Below are 16,802 nucleotides of genomic sequence, written 5' to 3'. Positions count from 1 at the left end.
CAACGTAGAGGTGCAGGTCATGTTTAGGTGTCGTACGCAGGCTCCGTACGACTGGAGTAAATAGAAATACTACATACCTGCCCCTCCAGAAGAGAAAAAGAAAAAGAAAAAGAAAGGGAAAAAAAGATCGTACGTACCGGAGGGAGAGAGCTAATCAAGGATTATAGGAGCAGCAGGTGTTGAACCAGCTGTGAGCAGCCGTTGCCCAGGGGGACCCCCCATCCGCCGTTGAGGGCCATCCTCCTCATCATCCACAATCTCTATCACCTCCACCCCTTCCCCATCTCGTACGGAGCAGCGAATGGCATGATCACGCCATTGTTGCCACAAGCTCCACCAAAGTGGCCAGGCAGGCGACGGCATTCTGGGAATGGCCGAAGACCTGGATGAGCACTCCGGCAGGCAAGGCATGCGTGTGGCTCCGGCCGGCCGCGAGATTGAATGAGGATGACATTGATGTACGATGGCCGGTGGCTTCGAACCTGCAGCTCTGTCATGCTGCCTCGTACGAAGGGTGCATCTTGCCCTGGGAGAGCCAGGACTGCCCTGGATTGTGGACTGTGGGCGAAGGGACTCAGCTGTTGACCAGCCACAAAGAGGATGCGATGGAGGTCCTGGGGGCCAGAGAGACCAAGGAGGGAGAGAGCCCTATATCGTACGGAGAAGAGGGCAGTTAGTGCTGTGATATCTAGTTGAGCAACCTGCCAGAGCTTCATACATACATGGTTGATATCATGGTGTGTTGAAAGAAGAAGAAAAGAAGAGGAGGAGAGAGAGGAGAAGAAGATATTATTATAGGGAGGTGAGTGGGTGCAAAGGGGCAGGTGCAATTCACTGCTTTTGTTGTCATTGTCAATCTGCCAATTCATCCACCCCCTTCAATCAGCTTACCATCTCTGTTGTCTTTGTATGATAGCCAGCTGTAGTGAGAATACACTGTATAGTAGTAAACCTTCATACAATGAAGAGCTGCATTAGCTAGCTAGCAGTACACTCTAATCCATCTAAAAATACACTCTATATTATTATATAAAGTCAAAGTCCCAGCAACTCTGTACGAAGAGAAAGGAAATGATAGATTCTCTAGAGCTGTCTCTGTCTTTTCAACAGCTCTGTCAATTTATTAAGAGAGAGCTTCCCCGCTGGTGGATCAGCTCCAGAGATTCCACAGCAGCACTGACAGTCATATCAGAGGACACACGCGTTTGAATCTCATTGATGATGACCTTTCGCCGGCAGAATATCATCTGCTCCTTGGGTTGGAATTGTTATCTAATCACTTTGGCATCCGATCAAAGATATCGCATCGTCGTACGCTTTGATAATGGGATTGTATAAACGTTTTGGGTCTTGCGGGGTACCAACGATAATTCCTCTGCCTCCATACGGGAAAAGAATGTCTCGTATAGCTCTGCAAAGAGGTTTGGCACACTCAAATATTGGCGGAAACTCAGATAAAATATCCTCAAACCCATCTGCACCCATGTCGCTTCGCTTAATTCTTGCGATCTCCCTGTAAGTATCGGTGTACCATTTTGTCAGTAAGCTGTTGTTCGGTGGAGAAACTTCAACTGTTAAGATGCGCTCAAATCCACCAGCTCCGATGTTGCCTTGTTTGGTATTTGTGATTGTCTCATGACTTCCGGCGCACCATATTTCTAACATACTATCTCCCAACCAGCCATGTAGGTGATACAACGCTCGCAACTGCTTTAACTTGTTCCAACCATGACGGGCACATTGCCAGATAAGCACGTAGAAGAACGACTCGAGATCATGCCGATAGGTATGGTCGATATTAAGCAGCACCTCAATCGCCATGAATTCCATCGTGCCAGTCTGGTGCCGCGCGCCACTTCTCCCGCTCCCAACCTCTTTGGCAAGATCCAAATCGATTAGCATGCCCGAGTGACCGTCCGCCTTGTCTGGATCGGTTATTATTATATTGTTCTCCGAAATATCCCGATGAAGGATGTTCCCATCCAGGTAAAGAGACCGGTGCGCCTTTATTGCATCACGCAGCGCCGTGAGAAGCTCCAACGGTGACCTGTAGTCACAGATCGGCCGGCCAGCGGGCGAGATCACGAGACACCGGAGGACACGGTTGTCGTACGGCTCCTCGCCGTTCCTGTCGAAGAGACTCGGTCTGTGCGCCGACTGAATGGAGAAAGCTAGTTCGTTCTCCTCCTGGGTGTCCCTTGATGGTTGATTGATGGAGCGCGATCGTTTGGACGTCTGCATCCCCTTATCCGGGGATCTGCGCTTCCTCGACGATGATTTTCGATGTATATCTAAGCGACAGGGCTCGGTCAGCGGCTGAGATTGATGAAACGAGGAGGCTGTGCTTGGGGGTGCACTTTTGAAGTCATAGCGCTTGTCGTCGAAGGTCATGTCGCGGCGCATGTCGGCGATGTTGGTGATGGTACTATGGCCAATGATCCTGGCGACCCCCTGGACATTTTGTTGACCTGCTAGCTCGAGGAGTTCCGCTTCCGGCCGCCGCTTGTCTGACACCCACGAGAATTTGGCTACGCCCTCCACTTGTCCATTGTTTGCGAGAAAACATGTTGTCCCGCGGCACACGATGGCACGCTGAAAGGAAAGCATTTGACCCAGCCGCAGCACCTTTTCCACTGAGTTCCCAGGCCCTTTAACAGTTATTGATTTGTTGCCCCATTCATCCCTAGCAATAAAGGTGTCCAGTCCCAGCTCCTCGTCACTCATCATGGTGTAGCCCACAAGCACCTGAAAGAACTGTCTCGAGTCCGCGTAGACGTCGATGATTACCGAGCTATAGGGCCCCGCGCGGTCGAACACCCACGCCTCCATCTTGGTCCCACAGACGGTGAATGCGTGGACGAACCGCCGAGTGGGCTGCGCAGCAAAGACCTCGCGTACAGAGCAGCTGATCTGCAGCAGTGTGGCTTTGGTCCTGATCTTCTCTTTAGGTTTTTTGAGCTCGCCAACCACCAGGATGTCTGTCCAGTCGTGTTTGTTTTGCAAGGGGCTCCCACCCCTAGCTCGCAAAAGAAGGTCGACTTGCCGTTCCGCCTGCGAACCAGTAAGATCCGCTTTGCTCGCTGTGGTGTAGTAGGTGCTGCGTGATTGCAAGAGAAGGTCTTCTTGAAGACGAAACCACCAGGCGAGGACATTGTCCTGTGTAGGAGGATCGGGAAACTGGGCCCAATTACTGTCGCTGTCTGGGTCTAACACACGTCGACAGATGGTATCTGCTTTGTCACTCCAATCCTTCTCCTCAAAGTATTTGTCAAAAAAGCCCTCAACATCTCGAAATGTGCAGCTACATATCTCCTCAAAGATTCTTGGATTCACCAACTTACGCGTCTGCTCGGAGCCTTTCTGTGATGATGAGGTGGATTTGACTGGCGTGCTGTCATAGGAGGGTGGGATGCTCGTCGGAGGAGTTGATTGAGGGATGTTGTCAATGAGGTTAAATACAGCTTTCCAGATGTTGACATTCCATTTATTGACATCCTGGATTTCATTGTCTGGGAGCCTTTGGATGACCAGGTGCACTAGAGGCCGGTAGTCATCGTATTTGAAGATTCCTTTTGTTTTTTTGAGACGCTCAACTAAGTGTCCTAGATCAGACTCCAATTTCCCATCACCTATCCGTGAGTGAAGGTTACAAGCTGCACCCTCTTTCTGTAAAACAGAGAGGAGTCCCGAAGTCGCTCCCCGATAGAGTTGGTCAAGGCTATCAACAGCGCCATCATAGGAAATTAGACGTGACTCATAGATTTTTTCAGCTTCCTGAAGCACGCCTTGTAAATGATTGACTGAGCTGGTTAGAGGATGGTTCTTGATAATGTTGCGATCTTCTTGTGAAAGTCCCGCCATTTTGATGGTATAAAAGACCGTTGGGTTGATGCGAGATTACCTAGGAGTTGCTGTGATGAATGGGACGGGAACAAAAATGCAGAATTGTTAGGAAGTTATGATGTATTTGTGAGAGAAGATAGCCGATTAGGAACAGATACTGATCAAAGGGTTGATCCGGCTTGGCTCTGATATGGAAAACGGATAGACCACTGAGCAAGGAACCGGGTGGAGATTAATTCCATTTGATCGCGACAGAATGAAGCGCGAATAAAATACAGGATTGAAATTGTATTTTGAGGAAGGTCGGCTATTCCTGTTTAGAATTAATGTACGCCAACTTTACCCGCTGGAAAAATATTGGTCCAGTTAGAGAGGTGTAACGTAATCAACCACCTCAAGTTGAGAAGGTAGCTCCAAAAGAAAGGCTGGTAATAGGTAGTGTCTTCAAACACCCACATCATGCACCACAAAGCAGTTATACAAGCTGCAATTGATGATTTGAACGCGCAATTGATCCCTAATTACACTGACACTGCTAAGAGATATGGAATCAGTTGATATACATTGTTGTGGTGTTATAGACACATTCAAACATCAAGAAAGGAAGCAATCTCTACCCACTGCAAAATCCTCACAGATTCACAAGAAGAACAACTCCTTTTTCATATCAATCAATTGGCAGATTGCAGCCTTGTACATCTCAAATCCTTCATAATCTCATTGTTGAGATTCTAAAAGCATCTATTGGAGTCAACTGGGTGCCATGGTTCTGTCAACACCACAAGGATGTAATCAAGTCTCTTGTAACGGGCGTGCCACCGATTAAACAGATGTTACCGTTGTTGCAGATTAAACCGTTCGTACCGCCTGCGCAGTTCGTACGATCCGTTCCAACAGCACTATCTACGGGCTTGACACTATCCTGATAACAGTTTACGAATCGATTAAGGAAAGAAAGAGAAAGAAGATCAGAAGAAGGGGTCGTACAAGGGGGTTCTTATAGGCAAGGGGATCGGAGCGGAAGAAATATCGGAGGTCGCGCTCTGGAGGAGCGCGGGGCGGAAGAATCGTTAGGGCGTTAAGATGTGCGCGATTGTGGGGCGGAATCGCGAGGAGGCGTGGGAGAACTTCATGAGCGCGCGTGAGCACGTGAGCGCGCGGTAGGGGGTTGGTTGCGTAAGTTAACTACCAACGGGTGCTAACCCGTCACATCTCTCTATCTACAAAATATTGATCAAAAACACAAGATTGCAGACAACTCTGCATACTTCAAGCATTATTTTGATCTTGTAATAGATTTCATTCTTCTACTGCTTTTTTGTATTTATCATGCTAATTTATCCTGATTTACAGCTGCAGACAAAAATCACACAATACAATATTGAATCTGCAAATATCTACAACTTCAATGAGAAAGGATTCCTATTAGGACTCATCCACACCCTCAAACATATCATATTGATTAATTCACTCAAATCAGAACATACAATAGATGCCAGTCAGGATGGCAGTCAAGAATTCATAACTCTACTTACCTCAGTTTGTGCTGATGGAACTTCACTCCCATCTGCTCTAATATATCAAGAGGAATCAAGGGATATGCAAGATACTTGACTGAAGGATTTTGATAGTGAAAAGAATCAGATCTTCTTTGCTGCTTCAGAAAATGGATGGAGCAATGATGAATATGAGTTAACATGGTTAAAGAAGATCTTTGAATCTCTTACAAAAAAGAAAGCAGAATACAGATATAGACTTCTTATATTAGATGGCCACTTCTTCCACATTAATATGGCATTCATCAATTACACAGATCAACATCAGATTCTACTTACAGTCTTTCCTCCCCATTCTACACACCAATTACAGCCACTAGATGTTGGAATATTTGAATCATTGAATAAATCATACTCCAAGCAACTGAATGAGCAAATGAGAACTGGAATGGGATTCATACACACTACAAAGAGGTCTTTTTGGCAGCTATTTCATGCTGTATGAAAGGAGGCAGTTACATCTTCAAATATCAAAGCTGCATTTGCTGCTACTGGCCTACATTCATTTGATCTGGAATGAGTTCTTAAAAAGCTTCAAATACAGCCTTGCTCCTCAGATACACTATATCAATCAAGAACTTCTACTTCCATTGTTAGTATGCAGAAATTGGTGAAGGAAGTCAAGTAACAGCAGCATCAAATTTCTAGTGATCTCAATCAGATGATTCATGCAGGGGAAAAACTTGCTCTTGATAAAGAGGTTTTTCTAATAGAGAACAGGCAGCTACAGCAGGCTCTTAATCAAGAGAGAAGATATCACAAGCATGGCAGAGCAATGGGGTTGCTAGATTCTTCAAATCCATCATTGACACAGTTCTTCTCATCAGCAAAGGTGCAGAGCATCCACAAGAATATGGCAGCTTCTGAGGCTGTCAAAAAGGATGAGCAGGCTCATAAGAAGAATGTCAAGTTGCAACACACTATTCTTAGAGAACAGAAGGAAGCAGATATCATGAAGCAGAGAATGGAGCAGGAGACTGCTCACCAGGCTGCAAAGCAGTAAAAGAAGAGGAATAAGACTGCAAGAGCTGCTCAACAGCAGATTGACAAGGAGCTTAGAGATGCAAGAAAGACTCAAGAGCAAAAAGAGAAGGAAGAACAAGCTGCTATACAGCTGCAATCACAGTTGAATAAGAAAAAGATTGAAGAATCCAAAAACCACCTTCCTAATCAGAAAGGTAGACCCTCAATTTCACAAAGAGTGACTAAATCACATTTTCAGAGCTCTGCCAGGGTGCCCACGGATCCACTGCCAGAAGGATATGACAATATTGCAATCTCTACTGATTTAATGACTGCTTGCTCACTGAATCTGCCTCCACCCAGGATTTCACATTCCAGGCAAGTTATTAAGCCAAACAAACATTTACTGAATTAGCTATATATTTTAATATGTAATTTTCTATCTATATTTTCATCATATAATATATCATCTTAAAATCTAATTGTGTTGTTGAGATAATGTTGAAAATATTTCATCATAGTGCTGGCGAAATGGCGGGCGTTGGGTGTAAGCAGGCGTTAGGTGGTTGATTACGTTATGTCTAGTGCATGCACTGTTGGAATATACAACAATTCAAAAAGGACCAGAATTTGACAATATTTTTTTCCCGCTATTGGGAGCTGTAGATATACGTGGCGTACGCTTTGAGCCAGGGAAATATATTCGGTTTACCAAGTAATCAAGTCGTCGATGCTCAGTCGGACTTTCTCATTATCTCAGTACCACGCGTCAATGTCCAATGAGAGCAGGCTGGAATGAATCAGTGTTGTATGGGCGGTTGGACAGAGGTAGAATGGGCAATGACTCGGTTGCATCTACTGCTGGGGACAATAAATTAAACAGTCTGTGCAAGCCTAGTTACAGGACTCGAATTTTCCACTGTAAATCTGCTTCTGTGAGCTGAAAAAAAGCTATTGGGTAAACATCTCCCTCACGGACGGGTTGGCGGATTGCTGTATGAGTGCACCCACTAGTGTGGGTTCAGATTGCATTGGATAATAGGCAGGGTCATAAGTTGAATGGTGGTTGCTACTTGATTGTCACTCATTCGCCTACAGTTAGCATACACACTCTTAATGATGGTTTTTCACAATGAAATTTTTTAGCGTCATGTTCAAGCCTCTGCCAGGATCCATACACAGTTTTCAAGCGCCTCATTGCTGACCTGGAAAAACTATATACAAGGAATCAATGGGTGAGCTGCTAAAAATGAGATGCATCACTCATCCCATTTACACACTGGTTGCCTGGACTGGTCGCATAACTGCCTTTGCGCAACTGAAGGAAGATCCATGATCTAGCATATACTGCCATGTTTCTTAGTGCATAATAATCTTTTCAATTTTTGTCAACAGTCCCCGCTTTGCATGAGATATCCTCCCCACTAGTTATTCATACCCCTCCTCCCAAAATAATCATCTACCACTGAATAAAGAACAAATGAACATACTTTGACATATATTGAGAGCACTTGTGACTAGAACATAAGTAGGTCTTGCGCTCCCAGATTATGTCAAGTACTCACCAGCATCTCATCACTCGCAGGATTATTCTAATACTCGCAGACGCTTGTTGCTTTGGGATTGATCGGTGACGATTTTCAGAAGTTCAAGAGTCACATAGCTGGATTTCGTACTTGACAATAACTTGCACAGCTGCACGACGTCATTTATCACATGACTGGGGTTATTTTGATTTGGCACTAATGCCCCTCCAAAATAATTCAGTGACCTCGTCGAAAGTTCACAATAACATATCAAGGTTCGCACTTCATCATTTGCCTAGATCCTCAAAATTCAAACTTGATTCTGAAAAAAACGTGCGCTTGTCTTCCTAGCCTTCTTATTCAATACTGATCATTTCTGAATTAGAAGCACCGACTGCATTCACCCGAGTACGAACGAGTTAGCGCCATGCCGCACACCAGTTCTATCACATATCTACCACTTCCGAGCTGGCTAGAAGCCTCTGTCGAAGAAGCAAGAAGCGCAACTTCCAACACAGTGGTCTCCGATTCACAAAGATGGGCTTTTGAATTTGAACTACCTGTTAATGAGGGTGTTAAACGGGTGGTGGATGAGGTGAAGAAAGTCTATCTGGTGTGCAGAAACACTCCTGGGAATATTGATAGTATTCTAATTGTATATAGGAAAACTCGCCATCCGAGGTTTCTTTCTTATCTTCGCACGGGGCTGTTTTTAAAGGAAGTTGGAGGTCAGGGGGACTAGTTGACACTATAATTGTTCCACTTATGGGTTATGACACGGAAGTGACTGCAAGAAATGAAGGCGGGAAAGAGATAAAAGTAGATTGGAATTGGAAGAACGCCATACTTGTGTCAAGGCATACAGTTTTTAGAATTGAAGGAGAAACAAAGATTGGCGCTGTGATTATCACACTAAGACGGTAATTATGGATAAGAATGTACAGTTATTTAAGCATTACAAGCTTCTGGGCGAAATGACGAAGTATGGTGGCTTTGCAGAGATTGATTGTTGTGCCCATGTGAGTGAACACTGCCATAACCTCGGATATTGACCGTGTTCAACTGCGGCTGAGAGGCAGTTGTTGTCAGCAACTGAGTGTCAAACATATGAGTTTCAGTGTCAAGACCACCGGACTGTGTTGCCCAGTAGTCGGTGCATGGCATGTAGGTTTCAGTGGGTGAAGTGCTGATGTCGTCAGGCTGTGCTGCCCAGTAATCGGTGTATGGCATGTAGGTTTCAGCGGTGGAAGTGCTGATGTCGTCAGGCTGTGCTGCCCAGTAATCGGTGTATGGCATGTAGGTTTCAGCGGTGGAAGTGCTGATGTCGTCAGGCTGCGCTGCCCAGTAGTCGGTGTATGGCATGTATGTTTCAGCGGTCGAAGTCGTACGCACCAACTGTAATGACGGTGAGAAACATCGATCAACCGCATTTTGAGCTGTATCTTCAAGTAAATTTCGCTGGTAATCCGCTGGCAATTCGACCGTGGACGGGTCAACCATTTTGTTTTGATCTGGTTCAACGCGTCGTGCAGAAGCTAGGTCAGATATTGAGCTTGTTGAGAATGTGGCATTGGTTGTGACATCAACAGTTCTGTGTCTGTTTTCTATTTGATTTGAGGTTCCCAGGTGGTTAACGGACGTTTGATGTGCAGGATCGTTGGTCGAAGTGTGATCTAAAATATATTAGTGTCTGCAGAAGTAAAAGACCAGGTTTTTAAGTCAGACCTTTAGGGCGAATAGTACCATCATCTTCCCAGCTAAGGTAAACTCTCAATACGCTGAGCAGACGGCTCTGAGTTGTTCGAAGTTCGGGATAAGTATATCCATAAGTAATTAGCCCCTCAAGTATGATTTTTGCTGCCGATATGCATTTCGCGAATCGATTTTCCTTAGATTGGAGTAGAAGCCACTGAATGAATAACTTCCGTTGGTCATCTGTCAGACAAGAATTTTCGCATCTAGCAATGTTAGCTAAGCTAGAAAATAAAAATGAACAGGAAAACTCACAAACTCGAAACGTCATTATCCAGTTCGAAGATAATAGGTGGGCCAGCTTCTTGTATCAATCTGGTATAGCTCTTACCCCGTCGCTCGCATAGTCTCACACACGCAAGAGAGCAATCCCATTCTTTTGAAACCTGTTCGTATGCCCCAGTCTTTAGTTTCTTCCCACACACATATTTGGAATGAGAATCAATCTCGTGGACTGAATAGATTAAAGAAAGGCGGAGTGCAACAATCTGGTTGGCTATATTTTTTGCCGCTGTCGTTATAAATTTATACAAGCGTGGTCCCTTTGGGAGATTTGAATCGATGAGACTTTCAGGAGTCAAAATCTCCTTGAACGATATTGTCGGTAAAGGTTTATCTTTAAAGGCTGCTTTTAATTTCAACCATTTGCCAGTTACTAGCCTTTTATCTTGTTTATCCACCGCGACATTTCTTCGTCTTTTCTTGAATGGAGGAGAGCTTTGAGACACGGGTGGACTTGGAGATCCCAGAGTATTACTCTGGTTCACCCCAGCTCTTGGATTGAAAGGGGTGGAAGAACTGGTAGGGCATGGCGATAGCCATCGACCTGATGTTGGATGATAGGGATTGGAAGAGATGGAGGAGCTGCTGAGAAGTGAAGAACTCGTTGTCGGATATTGTTGATTCTCTATTCCCGCCTGCTGCTGATATAGCTGGCCATGGAGATTGGAAGAGATCAAAGAGCTGGTGGTGGATAACTGAGCTGCCGGCCGAATTGAAGGTAATCGTCGGATGAGTTGATCCTGCGATGGAGACTGAGTAGGTGGTAACTGAGAGATAAGAAAATTTGCATTATTTGAAGGCCTGTATTGCGTTGGAATGAGCTTCCAACACTGCTCTGGACATCCCCTAAGGAAGAACTCGTGAAAGGCCTGTAACAAAGCCTGCTGCAACAGTCAGAAAATAGCAGCTAATCTAGAAACCTTACTTACCTCTGAACCAAGAACTGTTGAGGGAGAGAGTTTCTGTAATAGTTCTGAAAGAGTGTGAGTCTCCATATTTTCGATTTCAAGCTTTGATCATTGGGATGGCAAAGTGCTCGGTGAGAGAGATGTCTTGTTGCCTCAATAGCCATATCATGTGATAATACAGCGGTCGTCGTTGTATTGTCATATGATCACATTCCGCTTCTCTGTTCAGTTCTGTATTTAGAAAACTCAAAAACATCGTACTAGGGCTTCCAAGACTTGGCCAATAGATGTCCTGATACAAGGTGGGGCGGCCGCGTGGGGTGGCAGATGATTGTACAGCTCATCCGAGCCTTGCTCTCAAAATGAAACAGATGCAAAAATGAGCCTTTTTCCATCTCCCTTTGCCCAATCATTTAAAGCTATCACAGCACCGCTGATATCAGGAGTCTACTATCATATCAAACTTTCCCCGAAAGGACCAGCTGCGCCTGGATGGCCTAAAATCCCGACAGAGGTGATGTTGGGCTCGAAATATAGCCCTCTGGAACCTCCATTTACCATATGAGGACAGGATTAACGACTGTTGCTGTACGTGCGTGTAAACCAGGGGTGACTATACTTATTTGAAGGCCATAACTCTGAGACAACAGATTGACAACAATAGTGTAACTATTTGTACAGGCCCTGGACAAGTTTTTGCCGTCCAACATTTGCTGAAATGAGGATGGCATATCCCTTTGATCATCAAAAAAGCCCCCATTCGAAGCGCACAGAGACTGGCTTCCCGAGAGCTATAAACTACATCACATCCCGCGATGGATCATTTTAAAGCGGACCAACTTTGCTGCCTTTTTATGAAAAATGTATCCTAACATCTCATATGCGCTTCTGTCGGCGGTGCTCATCGTGCTAAGTATGGTGCATCTCATCTTGCTTACCGTTCACCGCCCCCGGCCTCACCGTTCGCCTGAGATATTAATCTTTGTTCTCTTTATCTGTGTCAATGCCGTTGTCATTGGCATTAGTCTATCAGGCTTAAGGCGCGGGGGTGAGCAGTCCCTTCTACCGAGATGGTGATAAATGCTAAATGCTTGTTTCAGATACGCCAGCATTTTACTATCCCTTGGGAATATGTACAGCATTTCCGCTAGCCCTTGAGGTGTGTTATTCCCAGTCCCCTGCTTTGGTCCCCGCTAACCGCGATGTCTAGATGATTCAGCTGAGCAAAGTCCAGGCTGGACCACTTACGAACGCCCTCGTGCATCGATTATTTTTAGGGTATTGTTTTCTGTCCCCTGCAGTAAAGCTCGGGTTGATCTTATGGTGTGCTCTTCCCCCTAGTCTTGATAGGCCTTTGCTCATTGAGTTAGCTCGGTCGCCTATGAAGCATTGGTAAAAGGTACAGCTGTGGCTGTATCTATCGACTACATGGTCCTCGCAATTGCCGGTCTGCTTTCTTGGTGCGGAATTCGTGGTATATCATCTCAGAGGTCTATTATCTGTGAAGTTGCAATCCATACACTTCTTGTTATCATAACGGCAGGGTTTGCTGCAGGTGGACTCGTCCACGACTGGCCCCTCTGGATTGAAGTAAGTTCAGTGAAACCATGGATGTCGCTCCAACATGTGCTGATATGGATCCAGGCAATGTTGATTATCACTATTGGTGCCTATCTGGCTCGAAATATTCCCACCCTGTCTGGCGAGCCGGGGAACACAGTGCCGTTACCGAACCCAGACAACACATCCAATCTAGACCAGCTCAGGCCCCACCAAGAAAATCGTTCTGCTCGCCTCCCTTTCATTCCAAGCCGTGATAGGGCCATGGCGATGATAAAGACTATAGTGGGATTTGGCACCGGGGCCACATCAATGACTGAGGACTACACACAACTAGACGAGGTTGGGACGGCTCATCCTGAATCAGGACATCTGGTACATCATCCTCTCCTGTTTCCGCTGTGATGGTCTAACAGTAATTTCTAGAAAATTAAGGCAGTGATCTCAATTTACTACCCAGATCTGCCGATCTTGAGCACGGGGATATTTACTGTACAATGCGAGGGACGCAAGGGGAATTATCTGCACCTGAGATACAGTGAATTGACTGCTCGTAGCGACGGGAAAGCTGCGCTTCAATCATTCCAGCCCTGATGTTTTAAATTCTTTTTTATTTTGCTTCTTTTTCCCCTACAACCCTTGTCCATGACTGGCCCCTCTACACTGTGCTGTTACATAGCAAATTTCCCTTCGGCTCCCCCATATCTCTTCCATTACTCGATCGATTCCTTCATAGATACACAAAATCATCCCTTCCATCCCATCATCCGATTAATTCATTCCCGGTCCAATTCGAAAGTGTATATCACGGTCTCATTCCCCATAGTCCATGTCAATTTCCACTGATTCGCACCGATACGTCGTCTCCACTTGCTCCGCGAACCATGATCGCATATCTAGCTGTACGGGTGAAACCAGCCATAGGCAATTTTCATTGCAACTTGTTCAGTATATTCAACAGGCAGGCTGATGCTTCTGAGGAATTTACCAACAGTCAGCAGCTTTATCAAGCCTTGTAGAACTATTCCTGAGCGTTCGATGGAGTGGCTTGTGGTTGTATTCGTGGTGCATCTCAGCAATAGCAAGAAGTTCCGACTCGGCAATGCATCATTCAGAAATTTTTTTCCAAATAAGCCATTCTGACCATTCGGAATACCCGGGTGATATCAGAAGACAGGGGTCTTTTCTCAGAACATTTTCCATGGAAAATATCCCATTTTGATCCAGTTTTGAGGCATCAACTATTGAGACCCCTAAATTCTTTTCATCAGCATTCTATATACAAGTATGGTTTGCTGGTGAAAAGCATTCACATTCCCTGGCTCAGAAATAGATGAATCAGGCAAGAATCACTGAACAGAGCATTTGATCTTTTCTGAGAACTAGATCACTCTGATGAATCAAGGCAGAGCATCGCAGAGAGTTCAGGCAAAATAACCATTCTGAACGATATCTGAATGAATGTTGGTGTCGCGACAACCACTGCTCCACGAAGGGTGAATAGTCCTCTCTCCCACCGAATATAGATAATAACGGTGTGCCATTTCTCGCGGGGTTATTATCTATCATTGGCGTCGATATGCACAGTATTCGTGATAGGCACCGGCATCGGGGTCATTAGTAATTTATGGTGGGTAGTGTGGCATGGTATCAGTTATTCCCAATTTGGAGAGCCAATGTCGGGGTGCGTCTCTGCAATATCAAGAATCGTTAAGCACCGGTGACTTCGGAGTTGTATAGACAATATAATACAGAAATTTCTTTCCATATAGGTCATCAATACCTCGGTGTAAGAGGGGTGCAGAGTATTCGCCAGTCCACAGGCGAAATATTTGGGGGTATTAATCCCAATACTTTGCGAGTTAAAGAAGCAATATAAAACCTGTAGTGTCTGTATCCTAGCCCCATGCAGTAACCGGTTCAGGTTCTTCAAATGATATGTGGGGATTGACATTTCCATCAGAATTTGAGTTAAATTGGAGGTCAACATTGCTGGTGGAATGAAAGAGGCTGTTGAATCTTGGCCTTGAATATGCAGCCTGATGAGACTAGAAGAACACAATCCACAAGACAACGCGACATGAGTGTATCATTGTGGTGTATCATGTAGTGATGGTATCTGGGCCTGGGGGTGACCTGGCACCGTAAGGGTTTTCGATGCACATTGGGTCTCGTATATCGATGAACATTGTATATAGGGAGGAAGACAGTGCAAGAATTAGTGATCAAGCGCTTCAGCTGTTTGATAGCTTCTGGCTTCTCAAAGAAGAGAAGGAGAATAGGACTCGGATCACATTATAAAGAATTTGATCGTACTGCTCCAACTAGGAGCTTATTCTCAATCAGAGAATATAACCACTAGTTATCACCTCAACTAGAGGTTGTTGACAATGGGGACTACCTCAACTAGACCTGTTCTTTGCCAACTGTAACCCAATATTGAGTGTTAACAAGAACTCAAGTACCAGTAGGCAGATCGCTCATTCTCGTTTGAGGATTTCTTTGCAGCAGCTCCTCGAGAGTGGTGCTAGCTCGTCGGCTCCGCGTGAAGTGCTGGGCGAGTTTTGCTGTGGATAACACTTGGACATCGTGTCTTGTACCTAACATGTCAGACCAATTTATTAACATAAGGAGGTTGTTGCACAGTTTTCTAACCTTTTGATGTTCGCCTTTGGTATTAAGGAGCTTTGTTTTGCAGGGATTTGACTGGCAAATTTGAGCTTGCAGAATGGCAGGAGGTTGGGTGGATATACACTGCAACCGCCAGCCGCAGCATAGGAACCACAGAAGGAGAAAATGGAAAGAAATTCATTACAGCAAATAGGCAAGCACATTGGAGGCCTGGTAGTAGAATACAACAAAGAGTAATTTTGGTTACCCTGGCCAGCATTGAAGATCGTTGACGTAGATATATGCCTAGCTCAATGATCCAACAGCATTCCTATCCATCTTCAGAAAGAGATGTTAAGAACAAAAGCCAACCCACAGAAACCCAAATGCCTCTGCTTTGGCAGGTTCGTGTGGTTGAAATGAGGTGACATGAGATAGAGGATCGTAGGCCTGCATTGAAGAAATTGGCTGTCCCATTGGAGATTCAGACTGGAGCCAGTGGACTTCTTTGGCTTCGCGTCGCCGTTGTTGCGGGCTGGTCAGAAACCCTTCGTATTTGGGAGAGGAAGGAGGGAGTGCTTCTTTAGGTGGCTCAGGCTCTTTCAGTCTCAACAGATGCTTCAGGTTGAGAAGTGGGTTCTCCAGCTAGATTGGGTCTTTCTGTCTGTGAAGGGAGAGAGGGCGGGCTAGATGGAGGAACAGAAGTCGAAGGAAGTGGAGGAAGAGGGGGCTGATTTTCTTCCCCTGGAAAATATACTGTGATATCCTTTTGGGTGTCCTGAAGGTTTTGCTGTCTCTGATACCACTTCCATAGGTTTATTCCTCAATTCCTGAAAAGATTCATGATATGCCTGTAGAACAGCTTCATTTGGTGGTATGGCATTTGGCTAAGCCCTTAATTAATTCTCCGCGCCTTGGAGCGCGTGGCATAGTGACTTTGTTAACATCCTTTTGAGTAAGTTGAGCGAGCTTCTGAGGGGGTCTTGGCTTTTGATTTGGCTTTGTCATGAAGCATTCCCTTCTCTATCCTTGCGCCTTTCACAACACGATCTTTTTGGGCAGTGCATAATGTTTTGGTAGGAACTTTTTCTTTAGGAAGTCAATAGGAATTAATTATCACCGAGGGTAGCATATCGCGAGGTGGGCGAGGAAGTGTGATATCTTCATATTCATCAAGTGTAACTTGTAGAGATGAAGAGCCTTGTTTTTCTTGCCCATACCTAGCCTCCGAGCTTTCAGGATATGGCGCTCACTAGGGTTTAGGCGGCGAAAACCCTTCGCCGCCTGTTGTCACGAATAGCCACTGCCTGTCTTTTTGCACTTCCCGTGACCTCAACTGCCGCTTGAACGAATTCTCGATGAAAGTAGGGTTGAAAATGTTGAGATAAATGGAGAGTTGTCTTCAACCCTTGACAAGTGTGTTTTCGCCATCGCTACAATGTTGTGCTGATTGTGGTGTCTTATGGGTAGTTCTATCGGATCCATGTCGATTCCATTAGAAATAGTATTAAGAATGATCTCCTTCATGTCAGTATTGGCAATGTTTCCCGCGGCCATTACCTTCAGTTATTTCCTCGCATGAAACTGGCTGTTGAAACTGCTGGCCGGTGGTGGGGTCCATGAATTTTTCAAGGATGGAAGGTAAAGTTGTGTCGATGTCGTAGAATTGGAGTTGTTGGACGCGTCCTCGCGGAGGTGGGTTGGACGTAGGTAAGGTAGAAGCCATCAAGGACCTCACGGACAGTGTTTGACTGTCTCCAGCAGCCTGTGTAATGTCAGCAATTTTGATCAATGAATAACCA

At 45.3% G+C, this 16,802-nt stretch overlaps 6 protein-coding genes across 6 annotated transcripts; 2 read left to right on the top strand and 4 right to left on the bottom strand.

Moving 5' to 3' along the window:
• Window positions 1-263: 263 nt before the first annotated feature.
• Window positions 264-736, bottom strand: HCBG_07263 (uncharacterized protein; the record flags this gene model as incomplete). Its single annotated transcript, XM_045434312.1, has 2 exons — window positions 264-648; window positions 723-736. 2 exons carry the CDS (start codon window positions 734-736, stop codon window positions 264-266), a joined length of 399 nt encoding a protein of 132 aa, XP_045285103.1.
• A 536-nt stretch (window positions 737-1,272) lies between these two features.
• Window positions 1,273-3,861, bottom strand: HCBG_07262 (uncharacterized protein; the record flags this gene model as incomplete). Its single annotated transcript, XM_045434311.1, has 1 exon — window positions 1,273-3,861. One exon carries the CDS (start codon window positions 3,859-3,861, stop codon window positions 1,273-1,275), a length of 2,589 nt encoding a protein of 862 aa, XP_045285102.1.
• Window positions 3,862-6,174: 2,313 nt separating this feature from the next.
• HCBG_07261 (uncharacterized protein) lies at window positions 6,175-6,402 on the top strand (the record flags this gene model as incomplete). The annotated part of the gene is made up of 1 exon (XM_045434310.1): window positions 6,175-6,402. The coding sequence occupies one exon, from the start codon at window positions 6,175-6,177 to the stop codon at window positions 6,400-6,402; it is 228 nt and encodes a 75-aa protein (XP_045285101.1).
• A 1,913-nt stretch (window positions 6,403-8,315) lies between these two features.
• Window positions 8,316-8,845, top strand: HCBG_07260 (uncharacterized protein; the record flags this gene model as incomplete). The annotated part of the gene is made up of 2 exons (XM_045434309.1): window positions 8,316-8,501; window positions 8,552-8,845. 2 exons carry the CDS (start codon window positions 8,316-8,318, stop codon window positions 8,810-8,812), a joined length of 447 nt encoding a protein of 148 aa, XP_045285100.1.
• HCBG_07259 (uncharacterized protein) lies at window positions 8,837-10,917 on the bottom strand (the record flags this gene model as incomplete). Its single annotated transcript, XM_045434308.1, has 4 exons — window positions 8,837-9,561; window positions 9,614-9,846; window positions 9,896-10,803; window positions 10,852-10,917. 4 exons carry the CDS (start codon window positions 10,915-10,917, stop codon window positions 8,837-8,839), a joined length of 1,932 nt encoding a protein of 643 aa, XP_045285099.1.
• Window positions 10,918-15,354: 4,437 nt separating this feature from the next.
• Window positions 15,355-16,726, bottom strand: HCBG_07258 (uncharacterized protein; the record flags this gene model as incomplete). The annotated part of the gene is made up of 4 exons (XM_045434307.1): window positions 15,355-15,618; window positions 15,804-15,862; window positions 15,946-16,089; window positions 16,561-16,726. 4 exons carry the CDS (start codon window positions 16,724-16,726, stop codon window positions 15,355-15,357), a joined length of 633 nt encoding a protein of 210 aa, XP_045285098.1.
• Window positions 16,727-16,802: the final 76 nt, after the last annotated feature.

The sequence above is a fragment of the Histoplasma capsulatum genome (genome assembly GCF_000150115.1).
Source record: "Histoplasma capsulatum G186AR genomic scaffold supercont2.11, whole genome shotgun sequence".
NCBI lineage: Eukaryota > Fungi > Ascomycota > Eurotiomycetes > Onygenales > Ajellomycetaceae > Histoplasma > Histoplasma capsulatum.
The sequence above is the reverse complement of the archived record's forward strand: the minus strand, read 5'-3'. Positions and strand labels throughout refer to the sequence as shown.